This window comes from Euprymna scolopes, chromosome 44, assembly GCF_053919585.1.
Source record: "Euprymna scolopes isolate OS-2025 chromosome 44, ASM5391958v1, whole genome shotgun sequence".
Lineage (NCBI taxonomy): Eukaryota > Metazoa > Mollusca > Cephalopoda > Sepiida > Sepiolidae > Euprymna > Euprymna scolopes.
This window is the reverse complement of record NC_136525.1, coordinates 51680509-51698198: the sequence shown is the minus strand read 5'-3', so window position 1 is coordinate 51698198 and position 17690 is coordinate 51680509. Positions and strand designations below refer to the sequence as shown.

General features: G+C 35.0%; 1 protein-coding gene across 1 annotated transcript in view; it reads left to right on the top strand.

Annotated features, from left to right (window-relative positions):
* LOC145268837 (membrane-bound transcription factor site-1 protease-like) overlaps positions 1-17690 on the top strand; it is a 171063-nt gene that overhangs the window by 34540 nt on the left and 118833 nt on the right. The window contains exons 4-8 of the mRNA XM_080124504.1: positions 213-318; positions 4371-4462; positions 7566-7634; positions 9358-9406; positions 14822-14938. Coding sequence (XP_079980630.1) covers positions 213-318; positions 4371-4462; positions 7566-7634; positions 9358-9406; positions 14822-14938 — 433 coding nt within the window. The remainder of the gene's footprint in view (positions 1-212; positions 319-4370; positions 4463-7565; positions 7635-9357; positions 9407-14821; positions 14939-17690) is intronic.

The following is a 17690-nucleotide window of genomic DNA, read 5'->3' as shown; positions in this document are numbered from 1 at the left end:
GTAAAAGGTTCCTGTTAAGCGATGTTGCTTCCTTTCGTCAAGATTTTCCTAGAACTTTAGCTTTTTGTGGGTCTTGTTTGTTGTTCCGTTGAACAGTACTTAATTTGCAACCTAAAATAAATTGAGATTATACGATTTTTGACATTGAACTTCAACATCATTTTATTGCTGTAACTTTTTGTTTTACATCTTTTTTTTTTATTTCTTTGTAGATCAACGACAAGAATCGAAACGGTATTGAAGCTCTCGAAAATCACCCTGTTGTGAAGCGGGTCACGCCGCACAAAATGGTGACTCGTTCGTTAAAATTCATTAAAAGTAAGTAAATCATCCTTTGGAATCCAACGCTTTTCATCAGGGAAACTTTATTACATCTCTCACTAACCTATCTCTGGCCAGGTCCTTATTTATCCCTCGTTCTCTCAAGTCCATTTTTATCAGTTCCTTCCATGTTTTCCTTGGCCTTCTCCTGTGAATTGAACCTGCTATTACTTCAACTCTTCTATCACATATGTATATACATTTATCACTTGCAACGCATGTCTTCAACCCTCACTGGCCAGATTTCATTCTCCTACATTGTCACACTTGACCATTTGGAGATCCCAAAGATCTATCGTGAGCATTTAGAAGTTCAGAAGGTCTATTGAAAGTTCCGAAGGTAAATTGTGGGCATTTGGAAGTTCCGAAGGTCTATCGTGGGCATTTGGAGGTTCCGAAGGTCTATCGTGGGCATTTGGAGGTTCCGAAGGTCTATCGTGGGCATTTGGAGGTTCCGAAGGTCTATCGTGGGCATTTGGAAGTGTAATGAAGAGATGGAGAGGGGGAGTTATGCAAGATCCTGCGTCACATAACCATAAATGCAATCCCTCTGTGGGCAGGTCGCATATAGGCACACGGGCAAGATATGTATTAACCCTAAGTCCCATTGCTTACAATTTTACTTCATTACTCACTGGTTACTTGAAATTATAGCTCTGATGCTCAGAGCACACAAAACGTGCATGACCCTAAGTCTATGTGGCAATACCTTTAATACGTTGGCTGGCTGCCTGTTGTCTGATGTGGTGGTTAAGTTCCTACTTCGTCCACAGATGCTCTGATGATTGATCCAAGTAGTGTAGTAACTGTTCTAATGCTGAACTAAACTTAATTTGTCCTCGGTTAATGGAGGGAAAACTATGTATGCTGAGGCAATTTTAATTTTTGCCTACTTATAGTGGTTCTTGGAAGGAAGCTACTGGAATTGTAACCTGAATTACAATGGGGTATTAAAGCAGTGAATTGATGGAGACCACTAGAGCAACGAGTCAAATAAGCTGGAAGAAAGGAAGCAGGAAATAGATCAGGCTATTCTGAAGAACATATACCATTATAAAAAAAAGACTGAGACTAGCAACATTTGCAGAGAACATATATTTCTGCACGTATTATTTTTATTATTGGAATCCCTTTCAGATGAGTAATTTTATTTATTTACTTGTGGGGGTACCCAGCATTGCCTGGGTGTTTAGAGGTGTGTGTGTGTGTGGGGGGGGGTTAAAATCAAAACAGAGCGAAGTAATAATCCTGTTTAAATATTATAAAAAAAAACACAATGTTAAAATTTCTTAAAAAAATGGCAAAATGAAAAAGAAAAACAATTAAAAAAAAACAGCAAACATGATGAAAAAAAGAAACAATTAAAAGAAACGAACGTGATGCAATATGAATGATTCGGCATTGCCCGGGTGTTTGAAAAAAAAAAAAAAAAAAATTGGGGGAGGGAGGTAGGCTCGAACACGAATCCTTGAGGCAAAAGGGGAAAAAAAAGCGTGATGACTTAACTAAAAAGTGAATTGACAGATTTAATGAGGTCAAACATCAATTCCGCAGTTAAGTCTGGCTGCGAGGCAGTTGTTTTGGTTTTGTGTTGGGTTGGGGGTTGGGGGTTGGGGGGGGGCAGCTCCCCATAAAAATGAGGGTGTCCAAATGAAAGCAACTGTCTGATATGACGGTTTTCACCGCATTGATCAAAGCTGATTTGCCGAGAACACATACCGTTTCAATTTAGTTTCACTTTATTTATACTAAAAAGCCAAACAAACATGTGACACTGCGAAATAGCGTGGATTTTATCAAAATCAATAAAAATAAATCTAGACACAGACACAGCGTCCCTTGGCAAATCGTATATATTATGATCTAGGGGGTATATTATATCTGCCACCCTCATTTAATCCAGAGCGACGCTGATTATTCTGCTAGTATATATTTGCCCCTATCTCATTCAATCCCGAGCAAAGGCAGAAATTTTGTTAATACATATTTCCATCAATCTCCTTCAATCCCAGGCGACACGTAGCACTCCTTCTGAAGCCAAGCCGGAGCCTCTTTGGACTTGTGGGTCAATACTGAGTCCTACTGCCACACCCAGGGGTCTGCCAGTGGCCACTTGATTGCACCCGGGGATCACTACACTCCTCATCAAATCCAGGTACACAAGCCGACTTCGAAGATGTGGCCCTCACTTGAAACCACATCAAAGACCATGAACATGGCCGGAAACTTTGTTTTCATCACTCTGGGAACGTCCCTGTTATTCGTGGCAATCCAGCAATGCATTTTGAGGGTGCTGGTAATGGTCCTGTTGTCGTAACTTGGAAAGGTAAAGAGTTGTAAAGTAGCGTATCTTCAATCTCGCTCATTGGACCTTGTGTCCCTTTCAAACATGATCGCTCTTGGGATTGATACACAACGGGCCAACTAGTAGAAATTTTTTTTTTTTTTTTTTTTTGTACATGGTGGTCACCCGGAAGTCACTCGGGGATAAGGGTTATTGTGTGTACAGTAATCAATGAGATAGTATTGTAGTAATCATTAGTATTGGAGATTTGATGAAGTGTCTTACTTAAGAGGGCGGTTCATCGGGAATTTGTTTATGTTGGACTTGAAGACATCCAAGTTGTAGTCAGGTGGGAAACATGCAAACGGAAGAGAGTTCCACAAGTGTGCAATTCTAAGAAAGAAGGTTTGTTCATGGAATCTACGTTTTGATTTAGGCACAGATAAAGAGTGGGGAAAATTATTGACAGTGGTTTCAGTGGTAGAAATAGAATCATGTCGCCTTTTCTAGGACAACAGTTTTCTCGTTCCTCCTTGTAAAGTAGCCATTTCGTATCCCAATACACAATGGAACAACTTTTAGATCAGCTCAATTTTTCAATGGATTTCTGAAAGATTAGCAAGGAGCAACACCAGGACTTAAATGCCAAAACAAACACGCTATTAACTACTACAAGGATTATTGCATGGCAAGGCAAGTGTATTTAATCTTAATATGCAAATAAAACCGTCTTGAAACTATATATATATGCTGTCAATAAAAAAAATAAATACCGGCTACATTAAATGGAGAAATCATGTTCGTGGTCTGTAAACTTTTATAATTTTGCCTTTTTACTACGTGCTGATGAAGCCCATGTTTGTGTAAATAATAACTTGATGAACGGTTATATTCATATATGTTAACACCAAAGGCTGAAACAATAGTACGCAAAAGTGTTAACAATAAAAAGACAACCTTCCTGAAAATGAGTAAATACTTGTGTGTCTCTTGCTAATCCTAACCCAACACCAGGACTTAAATGCCATTTGGAACTTTTCTGTAAGTAGCATTTCAAACGTAAACTAAAATAGACTTCATAGCCTCGTAGGAGATGTCCTTTTCTCTTCCTTGCAACCTAACCCTAACCCTAACCCAACACCAGGACTTAAATGCCATTTGGAACTTTTCTGTAAGTAGCATTTCAAACGTAAACTAAAATAGACTTCGTAGCCTCGTAGGAGATGTCCTTTTCTCTTCCTTGCAACCTCTATCTCACAGAAGAGATGTTGCGAGTTTGTCTCTGATGTATCGTTATTTTCATGGAAAGTGTTTGACTGAGCTTCAATCTATGGTCCCCCCTCGCCAAACTTTCACAAGAAACACTCGTCTAGCTGTAAACACTATCAATAATTCCCCCCACTCTTTATCTGTGCCTAAACCTAAACGTAGATTCCATGAACAAAGCTTCTTTCTTAGAACTGCACGCCTGTGGAATTGTCTTCCATTTTCCTGCTTTCCGGCTGACTACAATATGGTTGTGTTCAAGTCTAACGTAAATAAGTTCTTGATGAGCCGTTCCATATAAGTTATCAAATTTACCAAATTTTCATTATTAATGATTACTATATTGTCCAATTTCTACTGTACACTCTTTAACCCTTATCCTTGAGTGGCCTCTTGGCCTTGATAATGTGGTGATGCCTATGTCAAAAAAAACAAAAAAAACTGAATCTTTTGTTTTTGTATTTTTCTCTTTGATTCAGTTTTATGTTTTTGTTTTTAGCAAAGACAAAACGATGCAACTTCACGACGGCAGGTCCTTTTTGGTCACCCAGTTATCATTCGTCTCGCACGCTCAATCAGCGAGGATTATCGGTAAGTGAGATGGTCTTATTTCTTTTCTATTAGCTGTGGACAAATCTATGTATGTATAATTTCTTTCAGCAGGGACAGTAGCATAGTAATTGTCACGGTTTCAGAAATCATTGTCTCTTTTTTTTGTTTTTCTTTCTTCATCCCCCGCTGTTTTCTCTTCGTCTTCCTTTCCTTAAACAAGGGGCGCAAAAGCTAACACTCCTTAAATGTATGAACAATATCCAGTTTCAGTGAACACATTCGCTTTCCCTTTCTTTTCGTCCTTGACTCCTTTACGTATGTGGGAATTCAAATGCATTAAGTTTAGGTTTTCATGTCGATAGAATTTCTTTCAGTCTGCTATAGTAATTCCTGTGCAATATATTTCGTTAAGGTTTTAATGTCAATATGTTGTGGTTTGTAGATTGTAATTTTTGCTAAGCAATTATTTATCCTTATTTTAACAGTTATGTTTTTTTTTTTGCATAATTTTACTTTTCTTATTTCTATCCAAATTATTGCTATTCTTTTTTTTTTTTTAATTTTTTTTGTTTTTTTGCATAATTTTTACTTTTCTTTTTTCTATCCAAATTATTACTATTTTTTATTTTTTTTTTTTTGTAACTCTAATCAGTTGTTGGGTGGATATGTGATGCGGCTATATATATAAAAACAAACTTTACAAAATTGTGAATGTATCGAACTGACGGGCAAGCTTTTTAATCATTTTTAGGCAAAAATTTGGCTGCCAAGAGGTCAAAGTTGAAAGAGTTGACCTTTTACAGACTCTACCAAACTCCTCCGTCAATTTTGGGTCTAAACATTTTAATTTTAGATGTAAGTTACCTGGACACGAGTCAAACTTTTTAATATATATATATATATATACATATGCATAAAAGTTATGAACAGTACATAGGGCCCAAGCAAAGCCGGGCTAAACTGCTAGTGTATATATATATATATATATATATATATAATATATATATATATACAGCCTTTGAGATTTGAAAAAAAAAAAAATCACTCGACCGCTGGTCGAGTGTGAGGGAAAATTTACTCCCCCCCCCAAATATTTTTGCTTGACAGACTTTCTCTTTGTTTCAGTCAATAATAGTAAATAATTTTACAACAATTCAAAAATTACTGTGTGTATAATCTAACAAGAAAATATTTGTTTAACTCTTGTAAATCAACTATTTTATTACTACAAACATTTCAGTAAATATTCAACAAAACGTTAAAATATAACACTAGTTTCTTTATATAGCATCATTCATATTATTGTTCCATAGAAATAAGAATCATTTCTCCGGATGCTTGACGGAATGATGCGTTTTTTTCCTTTTTCAAATGTTCGTCTTTACTTTTGTAAGCATGAAGTGTATGTAGTTGTAGCGTCGAAGAATTTTTTTTCTAAATAAATTTCAAAATCAGAGAGCTAAATGAAGGCGATATTTTGACTACACACCGAATATGTAAATTTGACCTCTTGTTGACCTTTAGCATTACCACTCTTTTTTCAATACGATATTCCAACGGTCTCTGAGCTAGAGATGAAAGAATTCACAAATGATGAGACATAGGTCATTCTAAGTCACTTCATATTTGAGGGTCGTAAAATAAATGAATTCCCCCCCCCCCCCGTTTCTTTAAATAAAGAAATTTTATCGACTGGCGGGCGAGTGATTTACGACTTTTAGTTGCCCCAAGAAATTTTCAATCGACTGTGGCGTCTCAAAAGCTGTATATATGTATTACCAGACAGCTTAATTATCTTTTTTGTTTTGTTTAATACTTATTTTGATAATGTTATATGAATTAACGTTTAAGATGCAAAAGTCAAGTATCATGATTCTATTGTGCTCTACACAGAAACATTCATTTTGAATGTGCCCTTATTATATCAAAGAACCTACTGTTGATTTTAGATGCTGGGCCTTTCTATTTGTGCAGTAATAAAACTTCTCAAATCCACATGTGACATCAGGCTGCATAAGGCGTTAACTATAGTCAGGATCACCTTCATCGGAATGTTTCAATTATTGATACTTATCAAAGACATTCCGATACAAGATCTATCTAAGAACACTGCCAGGTACATAAAATACATTTGTATGAAATTTCATAAAAAATTGTCCAGCTGTTTAGGAGTCCATAGGGAACAAACTCTCACACACACAAAGTTTCTTTTATATAATAGTATATATATTTTACCAGACATCTTAATTTATTTCTTATCAGTTTTCATAATGGTCCTCCTCCTTGCCAAACATTCACAAAAAATATTCGACTAGCTACAACCACTATATACGATTTCCCCCACTCTCTATCTACCTAAATCTAAACGCAGATTCCATGAACAAAGCTTCTTTCCCAGAACTGTTTGCCTGTGGAACACTGTTCTTCTGGCCTGCTTCCTGATTGAATGCAACATGGTAGCCTTCAAATCCAAAGTAAACATAATCTTAAGCTGTCCCCATAAATAATTAAATTCTATCCCATTTACACTATTAAAGATTACAACACTACCACCTTACATTCATTATCCCTTATCCTCGAGTTGCCTTAGTGCCTTGATAAGTATTGACTCCCAAGTACAAAAAAATAATACAACTACATATTTTTATTTATTTAGTTTTTAACACACTATCTTATTCTCACGAATGTGTCAGTTATTGTATGCATTTTTAAATATATGAGTTGAATTAATTTCCTTAAAAAAAATCTCTGAAAATATAAGATCTGTCAATAGTGTTACGTTTATGTAATGCAATACCGTTTGTCTGGTTCCCGACCGACTATAACACGGTCGTATTCAAGTCTAATGTAAATAAATTCCTATTGACGTCATCCATTTAGATAATCTAGCTGTAGCCAAGTTCCGTTGTGACAGATCTCGTCTCACCACCTAGCTGACACTTAATCCTTATCCTTGAGTGGTCTTTGGGCCTTGATAATTTAAAAAAGTCACGGTTTAATAAACAGAAAATACTGTAAAAATTGAATTTAACATGTAATCCTATTTAAAAAAATAGCGTGGTCTGTAAACTGCAGAAGCACCCGTTTCTGAAAGATTGTCTTTGTTTTTATTTTCATTTATTTATTTATTTTGTTTTTGCAGGGTGCCGCCATGTGGTATTCGAAGCACAATTTGAAAACGAGGCGACTTATGAGAGCGGCTCCGAAACAGGTAATAAACGGAAACTTCGGAGGTTTGAGGAGGTGGAATGTGTTTTGTATGTATACATGTATGCCATTCACAGGCTGACTGTTATTTTCTGTACCGCAGTTCTTCAGTGCGGCTAGACAAACAATTGGCTTGAACCAGAATCTAAACTTGTACTGCGAAGGAGGAAAAGAAGTGGGGGGGGAAAAAAAAAAAAATGTGATGTCTTTGCCGTTGCGTCCATCGCCGAACCGGAAGTGACGAAGGTTTAAATTAAGGCTAGTCAATCGAAAAAAGGGGATGACGCTATGAAAATATCGTCGAAAAAAGCGACCCCTCCCTGTAAAAAAGTGTCCCAGTTGAGGGTGAAGGAATTAATGTTTATAGCCAATTTTTCAATATTTGTCATCCGAAGGGTTGAGCTACAAAACCATACAGATCTTGTGAAAACCTAAGAATAAGCAAAGTAAATATTTTAAAATATTAAATAAAAATTAAATATTATTTAAAAAAAAAAGTTAAAACTTAAAAAAAAATCGAAAAAAAAACCCCCAAAAAAACTAACGTAAGGCAAACGAACGATGTTAAATGTAAAAATCGGAAAAAGAAAACAGAAAAACGAACGTTAAAACTTCTTTTAAAAATCTGCAAAATACCCCCCCCCCCAAAAAAAAAAAAAACGTGAAAAATGGCTTAAATAACCTTGTTTCAATATTAACATTTAAAAACTCGAAAAAGCGGGGGGGGGGGGGTACCCAGGTGTTTTTGGGTGTGTGTGGTCGGTGGGGGGTATTAATGAAAACCTAAGAATAAGCGAAGTAAAAAAAACTAACGTAAGGCAAACGCGAAACAGAAAAACGAACGTTACGTGAAAAATGGCTTAAATAACCCTGCTTCAATATTAAAATTTAAAAAATCGGAAAAAAAAAAAAAAAAAAAATTTTGAGGTTTTAATAATCAAAGGAATATCATATAATTAAGCTTTATTTTTAAATGAAAACTAATTTAATGCAAATAAAGTATTCTACAACAACTATAATGATGATTTTATGTTTTGCCTATGGACCCCTAGTGTCCATGTGGACCCTGGTTTAGATGATAGCTGACACTTCTAGCCCCTTAACTATCATCTGGCACCTGTTGAAAGAAAATTAAATCTCAAAGCATTTGACTCGTCGGTCTGGAATGTTTTCAACTCGCATTTTGTTTTGTACGACGATATTTATTTCCTCATTTTTTCATTTTCACGTGATCGTCTTCTCAAACATCATTCACGTCTCACACATGATTGCAAACGTTATCCACATCTCTCCCATGATCACTCTCTTTTTTTTCTTCCCCACTAACGTCATTTCGCATACAAACGTATGCGAAATGACGTTAGTTGGAAAAAAAAAAAAAAAAAAGAGAATGAGAATGATCACGGGAAAGATGTGTTTAGATCAGTTGTGCTGTGCGTGCATGTGATAAAGACCCCCCCCCCTCCCCCGTTGAACGCTTTCTGTTATTGGTCAGTTGATCAGTTCATCTCATCTGCTAAAGCTTTGCCCGAGCTGCAAACTGAAAATTGTTGCAAGCTAACTCTATATATGTTATAAGTCTGATTCTAACTGATTTCAAAACCTTAGACTCTGCAAGCCTGGCTATTTAATATTAGTTTTTAATAAATTGTAATATTAGTTTCATTCTATGAAAAAAAAAAAAAAAAATTTCTAATTTTTTTTTTTTTTTTTTTTTTTTTCTTTAGATCGCGTATGCTCTACAAGCAGAAATTCTTTGGAACATGGGATTCACAGGTAACTTTTTTTTATTTGCATTAGTTTATTAAAGAAAAAAAAAAGTGCATATTGGAGAGAAAATTTTTTCCATGTTTTAGTTTTCGCAGATGACATATCAGAATAAACTTTTACACCCATGTCTTTGGTGATCGTTCTTAGACACGTCAACAATGGAATCGTTTGTTTATAAAGCTGGTCATGGCATTTATACTTTTGATAACTTTTCCTCTTGTGAACCATTTCCTCTTATTCTGCGGGTCTCTGACAGTCCATGGTGTTGCTAATTTATTTATTTTATTTACGTATTAAATTTTTTTTTTTATTTAATTGTCATGCTAAAAATAAAAGAAATTAATTGTTATTAAAAGTACACCCTCCAGATATAGACTATTTATCTAGTATCTATATATTAATACGATAGTGTGCGTGTTATTTTCTGTGTCACGCTTACATCTGGCTCGTTTAATTGTTATGTACTTCCATTTCTTGTAATAAATAATTTTACTAAGAATTCTTCATAAGTTTTGATTTCAATTAATGACACTTAAATAATCTATTTTTTAAAAATAATTTTATCAAGAATTCTTTATTAGTCTTGGTTTTGGTTTCAATTTTAGCTGATGGCACCTTAGTAATCTATTTTTTTATAAGTAATTTTATCAAGAATTCTTCATAAGTTTTGGTTTCGGTTTTGATTATAGCTGAAGGAACTGAAGTTTATATATACAGGATGTCCACAAAGTCTGCCTACTTAATGTAGCCAGACTTTGTGGACACCCTGTAGATTATGTATCCAGACTTTGTGGGCACCCTTTAGATTATGCAGTCAGACTTTGTGGGCACCCTTTAGATTATGCAGTCAGACTTTGTGGGCACCCTTTAGATTATGCAGTCAGACTTTGTGGGCACCCTTTAGATTATGCAGTCAGACTTTGTGGGCACCCTTTAGATTATGCAGTCAGACTTTGTGGGCACCCTTTAGATTATGCAGTCAGACTTTGTGGGCACCCTTTAGATTATGCAGTCAGACTTTGTGGGCACCCTTTAGATTATGCAGTCAGACTTTGTGGGCACCCTTTAGATTATGTAGTCAGACTTTGTGGGCACCCTTTAGATTATGCAGTCAGACTTTGTGGGCACCCTTTAGATTATGCAGTCAGACTTTGTGGGCACCCTTTAGATTATGCAGTCAGACTTTGTGGACACCCTTTAGATTATGCAGTCAGACTTTGTGGACACCCTTTAGATTATGCAGTCAGACTTTGTGGGCACCCTTTAGATTATGCAGTCAGACTTTGTGGACACCCTTTAGATTATGCAGTCAGACTTTGTGGACACCCTTTAGATTATGCAGTCAGACTTTGTGGGCACCCTTTAGATTATGCAGTCAGACTTTGTGTGCACCCTTTAGATTATGCAGTCAGACTTTGTGGACACCCTTTAGATTATGCAGTCAGACTTTGTGGACACCCTTTAGATTATGCAGTCAGACTTTGTGGGCACCCTTTAGATTATGCAGTCAGACTTTGTGGACACCCTTTAGATTATGCAGTCAGACTTTGTGGACACCCTTTAGATTATGCAGTCAGACTTTGTGGACACCCTTTAGATTATGCAGTCAGACTTTGTGGACACCCTTTAGATTATGCAGTCAGACTTTGTGGACACCCTTTAGATTATGCAGTCAGACTTTGTGGACACCCTTTAGATTATGCAGTCAGACTTTGTGGACACCCTTTAGATTATGCAGTCAGACTTTGTGGACACCCTTTAGATTATGCAGTCAGACTTTGTGGACACCCTGTATATATATAAGAGCAAATAGGTAATAAAACATGTTAAAAAACACTTTGAAAAAGAATTAAAATCATTTAATTTAAAAAGGAAACACGTAATAAGTGGATAGTCCTTAATCCGCGGAGTTTCAAAGAAATACTTTCCTTCTCATCAGAGGGTAGGAATTAGCAAAATGCGGGATCGGATTTTGCATGCAGAAGTATTTGATGAAACTGCAAGTAAGTCAAAGATCTTACTTGATAACAAAAAGTGAAGCAGAGGGAATAGGGTGAAGAAAAAGGTGATTTCACGTGAATGGATAGTCTGGTGAAAGGTAAAGTATTTAATGACGGTAAAATCCAAAAATGTAAATCTAAGAAAGTTAATTAAATTTCCATTTGCACAAGTAAAATCAAAGTAAAATCGGTCTTTTGGATTATTTTGGACCATCTTTCAATCACGCGATTTCCTTGGATTTCATTGGATACTTTACCTTTCACCAGACTATCCATTCACGTGAAATCACCTTTTTCTTCAAAGTATTTTTTAACATGTTTTATTAACTATTTGCTCTTATTATAAGCTCTATCTCCTATTTGGTTTTATCGAGCTTTTACATCTGATTGAGATTACTTTATAAATATTAATTCTTTAATATTTATAATATACTTTAGTTTTACCATCTTGGATCATTTTGGTAAATTTAATTGTAATTTTTATTTTTTATGAATATATGTGTACATATAGTGTTATAATGGAATAATTCCAGGAGGAAATCCGGGTATGAGAGCTCAATGTGGTAAACAGAGTAATAACATAAAAATATAACACGGAAATTACATAATTGTCGATGCAATAATTTATTTCAACCTTATGGTATTTTTTTATTATTATTATTTATATTTATTATATATATATATATTATTATTATTTATATTTATTATTTATTTTTTAGTTTAGATGCTTGAAAATACCATAAGGTTGAAATAAATTATTGCATCGACAATTATGTAATTTCCGTGTTATATATATATATATATATATATATGTTTGAATTTGGTTTCGATTTAAGCTAGTTATATAGATATATTTTTTATTTTTGAAATCGCAACTTTATAATATATAAAAATCGATAAAACATTAACTCTATAATAATATATACTCAATCTGCAAGAATTAAAATATATTAAGCGTATTTTATGACCTAGTTATGCTGGGCGTCCCTGCTAGTTTAGATAAATACTTTTGCAGTTTTAACAAAAGAGCTACAATAATATCAGAGCGTCTCCATTTACACTGAATATTTACAGAATGCAAACATCAACATATTAGATATGAATCAGTCCCCTGTGGAATTTCTACAGGTCCTGCTAGTCTATATAATAATATGCTAAACTATTTGTTTGTATGTATGTTATCATGTTTTTAATTTTTTGAGATGAGGATTGATTATTCATACTGCAGTAGAACCCCAGGATACGTCATTAAAAATTGGTAATAAAATACAGTACAGTATATAATACACATGTATATAATCAAATAACATTATAAATAACACCGTAATGTGGAGCAAATACCATAACCAGGGTTCGAAAAAACATTGTATTCCATATCGTAACCTGAAAAAATCGTATTCTAGGGCCACCGTATCCCAGACTTCTACTGTATAAAAACGTAAAACATCTGGCAACAACCACAATGCTGTTTCATCTCAGCGTGGATATCTCCTTCATCTCTTCCTCTGGATGTGTCATTGTTTCCCATATTGACGGCTGATGAGGGGGTGGGGAAGAAACATGTTTATAAGTACAGTAGAACTCTAGGATACAACATTAAAAATTAGTAACAAAATACAATACAGTATGTAATACACATGTATATAATCAAATAACATTATGAATAACACCGTAAGGTGGGGCAAATACTGCTACATTGTAATCCACATCATAATCTGAAAAAACTGTATTCTACGGCTACTGTAGCCCGGGGTTCTACTGTATTTGGATTTTTCAGACTGTTCTCATCTGGAGTGTTGTTTTCATAACGTTTCAGGTGATGTAACCTTCTTCAGATGTATCTTCTTGAGCTCGGGAACTTGGACGGAATTTTGAATAAAAGAGCTACAATAATATTAGAGCGTCTCCATTGATGCTTAATATCTTCAGAATGCCAACATCAATATATTAGATATGAATCCGTCCAGTATATACTTATTATTTACTTCACGGAGGTAGCATGCTCTTGTTCTGTCAGCCATGACTGGATAGACGTCCTAAGTAATTCACAGTTGTATTTTTTCGGTCGGCCACACTGAGAATTGAACCTTCAACTTTCAGAAGAATATCAACTTTTGCAATTAATTTATCCAAGTACTCTGACCACTGCACCGTAGGTTCTTGCGGAAGGGATGTTAACGTCCAATACGGCAGGTTAGGGTGCTTATTAAAATGGAGTTGATAGATCGATTTTTAATAGTAATATATCCAAAAATTTATTGCGGAAAACAATTGCTATTGTGTTTTTAGTAAAAAAAAAAAAAAAGAAAAAAAAAAAAAGGCTATCGCTATAGACAACAAATATTACATGCTGTGGCACATCTGGGCTGGTGCATCTACCACTAGCCTCTCCCTCTTGGATAGGGTCCGAAAAGAGTTTTCAATCTAATAGGTCACATTTTGTCAGCTAAGCTCGAACCCCTGTCCCATCACCTCAATGTTGCATCTCTGTTGCCTGTTTTACAAATATTTTAAATTTCACCCCCTTACTGTTAAGATCCCTAAATGCCAAAATGCTTTCTATTCTAATAGTTTCTTCCCTCGAACAACTAGACTTTGGAATTCCTTTCCTGTAACCGGCTTCCCTGGCTGTACTGATATGCAGAGGTTTAAATCTAACGTAAATCAACATCTTGTTTATCTTTCCTAGGCATGGTTCCAAATAGTAGCCCGTTACGTTGAAGTGGCGATATGGCTTGTTAGGGGGTGAACAAGAGTAAAAAAAAAAAAAAAAAAAAAAAAATCTAAAATATTCATTCTGAGTTATGTCTCCCTCTTCATCATGTACTTTATAATGTCTAAGAAAAATGCAATTTTACCCAATTTTCCGTAAAAATTACTTTTAACTATAAATAACTTTCTACTTGATGATTTTTCGTAATTTTTGGATATATTACAATTTTCGACATGACAAGTAAGTAAAATTTTTTTTTTTTTTACCTTAAAACAATATATTTTAAAAAATTGGTCTGTCAACTTTATCTTAACAAGCACACAAGTTAGTTTGAAAATAAATTTCTAAAAATATGTCGACATTAAAAAATGGATGTTAAAGCAGATATGACGTCTGATTCATTTAGTTTCCTGTTCGTAACTTTTTTCCCATTTGTCTCCCATCCAAGCCCCTTGGCCTTACTTTCAGGAGAATATAATTTTTGATGTTTCTGAATTTTTGAGATGAGGATTGGTTATTTGTATTATTTGGATTCTATCGTGTTCCAGCCGCATCCACACGGAGCTATACATCTGTTTTTCTTGTTTTTCCTCTGTCTTCTCACATTGTGACAGTCGCATTAACACATCTGTCGTGTCAACACAGATAAATCTGTCTTTCTCGTTGTCCATTTCATATTGTAAATTGTTTCTTCTTTTGGAATTGCAGGTACAGGTGTCAAAGTTGCCATCTTCGATACGGGGTTAGGCGAAAATCATCAACATTTTAAGAAAGGCAGGATCAAAGATCGTACCAACTGGACCCACGAAAAAACCCTTGATGATGGTGCGTATCATATTTGCTTTCTTTTATCTCAAACCTTTGTGTAATACACACACACACACACATATATATATATATTTTAAATTTGTCTTTACATACACAGTAGTTTGTTGCTACACAGTCATGAGGGTTTTCGAAAATAAGGGTTGTTGCCTGAAGAGGTATCTAGTTGCTAAACACTAGAAGACCGAAACATGCTCATGACTGTGTAGTAACAAACTACTGCCTATATAAAGACAAATTTAAGATGTAACTTGATCTGCTTCTGTATTGAGCACTCCTGTATAAACCTTGTTACATTTCACTGGTTACCCTATCTTTGAAAAATAGCAACCTCAAATTATATATATATATATATATATATATCGAAATGCCCTGGCATAAAGAGTCCCGTCTATCCCCCAAATTTTGCCTGTATTCCATTATTCAATAAATGATCCATTCTATATCTACCAATACATAATTTTGTGTCTTCATTTCATACTCGTTTTCCTATTATTTTTATATATATATATATATATATATATATATATATATATATATATATAGGGGTTATCAAGGCATGCACAATTAAATGACAGTTTTCCTTCATTTTTCTGTTGGTTTTCTCGATTTGCCGAGCAATTATTTCTTTAAATTACGTATTAGATTGCCGAATGATTTTTTTTTTTCTTGAATGCTTTTGATCATTGATTGTCGTCAGCAATTTTCTTATTGTTAAATAATATAAGAAAATAATATACAAATTCTCCTGTCCTATACAACTTACCAACTGAAACGAGAAAAAATGCTTGACAGATCGAGAATATCAACAGAAAAATAAATAAAGAAAACTTGTATTTAATCAAATTTGCCTTTATATATATTTATATATAGGCCCAAATTCTAGTATACATATATATATTTTATAGTTTTTAACGCCAATATATATGTTGCCTATATATATATATATACACACTTTATTTTATATAAACGCTACCAAGGGGTACCCGGCATTGCCCGGGTGTTTGGAGGTGTGTGTGTGTGTGGGGGGGGGAGGGTTAAAAAAAAAAAGAATGAGGATCGAACCCGAACCGTTGAGGCAAAGTTGTGAATTAAAGTGTGAAAAAAAAAAAGTGCAACGTTAACCATTGCCCCACCGCGAGATGCTAACGGAAACGCGTTTGAATTTATTGAATTACTTGGATTTAGCAGGTGCCCGTTTTAATGAGTTAATGAGGTCAAGTTTGACTGCGGGATAGTATTCATTTACTCCTGAACGCCCCCCCCCCCAGATGTTATAGAAAAAAGACTAAACCACATGCGGCGAGCGACAAATATTGAATATTTATCTTCCCGAAATGGAGCAAATTAAATAGACGGGCGAGCTTCGTTGTTAACTGTGAGATATTACGATTTATATGTGATATAAAAAGTTTTAAAAAGTTGTGAAGCCTTTTGTAGACACACAGAAAAAGCGAACATACATACATTTTCGCTTTTATATTTATAGATTTATATCACTACACATTCATGAGCGGTCCTGGATATGACCTAAAACTATATCCGATGGTGAGGCCCCACCTTGCGGGCCTTAGGGAGTATGGAGCCACCCTTTAATTGCCATTGCTCCCAGGCCCACTCTGACCCGAAGTGGTAGTCCCTGTTAGGGTCTCAACTATGGGTTAAATAGAATCTGACTTAAAAAAAAAAAATAAAAAAAAATATACTCCATTAAAAATCGTTCCTCAAAATAACTAGATTCGGCATTAAATAACCTGAAAAAGGGTTGATATGCCGTAAAACAAACAACCAACCAACCAACCAACATTCATGAGCATGTTTCGGCCAGCCAGTTACTAGTAATTAGAGACCTTTTCATAGTTTGTAATGAAAATTGGAAAAATGTTCACAGCAGAAAAAATAAAATAAATTACCAGCATTTAAATAAGTGAAAAAGAAATCAAAAGAAAATCAAAAGAAAAATGAATAATAAAAACTAGTGTGATCTGTGGAAATTCCACAGGAGACTCATTCATCTCTATATAAATAAAATGAACTCATTTTTTCCTGTCGGATTTTGACCTTAATAGGATTAAAAATCAAGATATTTCATGCAAATATAATATGCACAAACGGCAGAACAATATCTGAGGTGTGTTATAGGCTTATCATTTCTCAAATTCCTCGATAATCTTAGATTTCTATACTTTTTCTGCTGAGAAGTCACGGCCAAAATCGGTTAAGATCAATGGAAGTGGTAAAATATTTTCTCTCTAATAAATTCCTCCTCCCCCTGCCACCACTTAACACTGTTTGGGGATCGTTCACAAGGAACAGTTGAGAAGAGAACACCGGTTTGGCTTCGTAGTTCTTTCATGTGAAGTTATTTAAAATCACTAAACTAAGCTGCAGTGCTCTGTGGCGTAGTGGTTAGCGTGCTGGACAATTCACATTATATTTTCACGTTCGCGCCGACCTACCGTAGTCGTTTTTTTTTTTTTTTCCTAAACAACTGGAATGGACTTTTCTTGGTGGCCGAACTGTTAACGTTGCAGATGTTTTTTTTTTTTTTTTTTCACACTTTATTTTCCTACTTTTACTCATGACTCCGGGTTTGATCCTTCCTACTTTCCTACTTACCTACCATAACATTTTTTAAAACTCCCCCCCCCCCCCCCCCGTTCCGGAAACAAACACTCGGGCAACGCCGGGTACCCCCGCTAGTATGTAATATATTGATGTTGGTATTCTATAGATGTTCAGTGAAAATGGA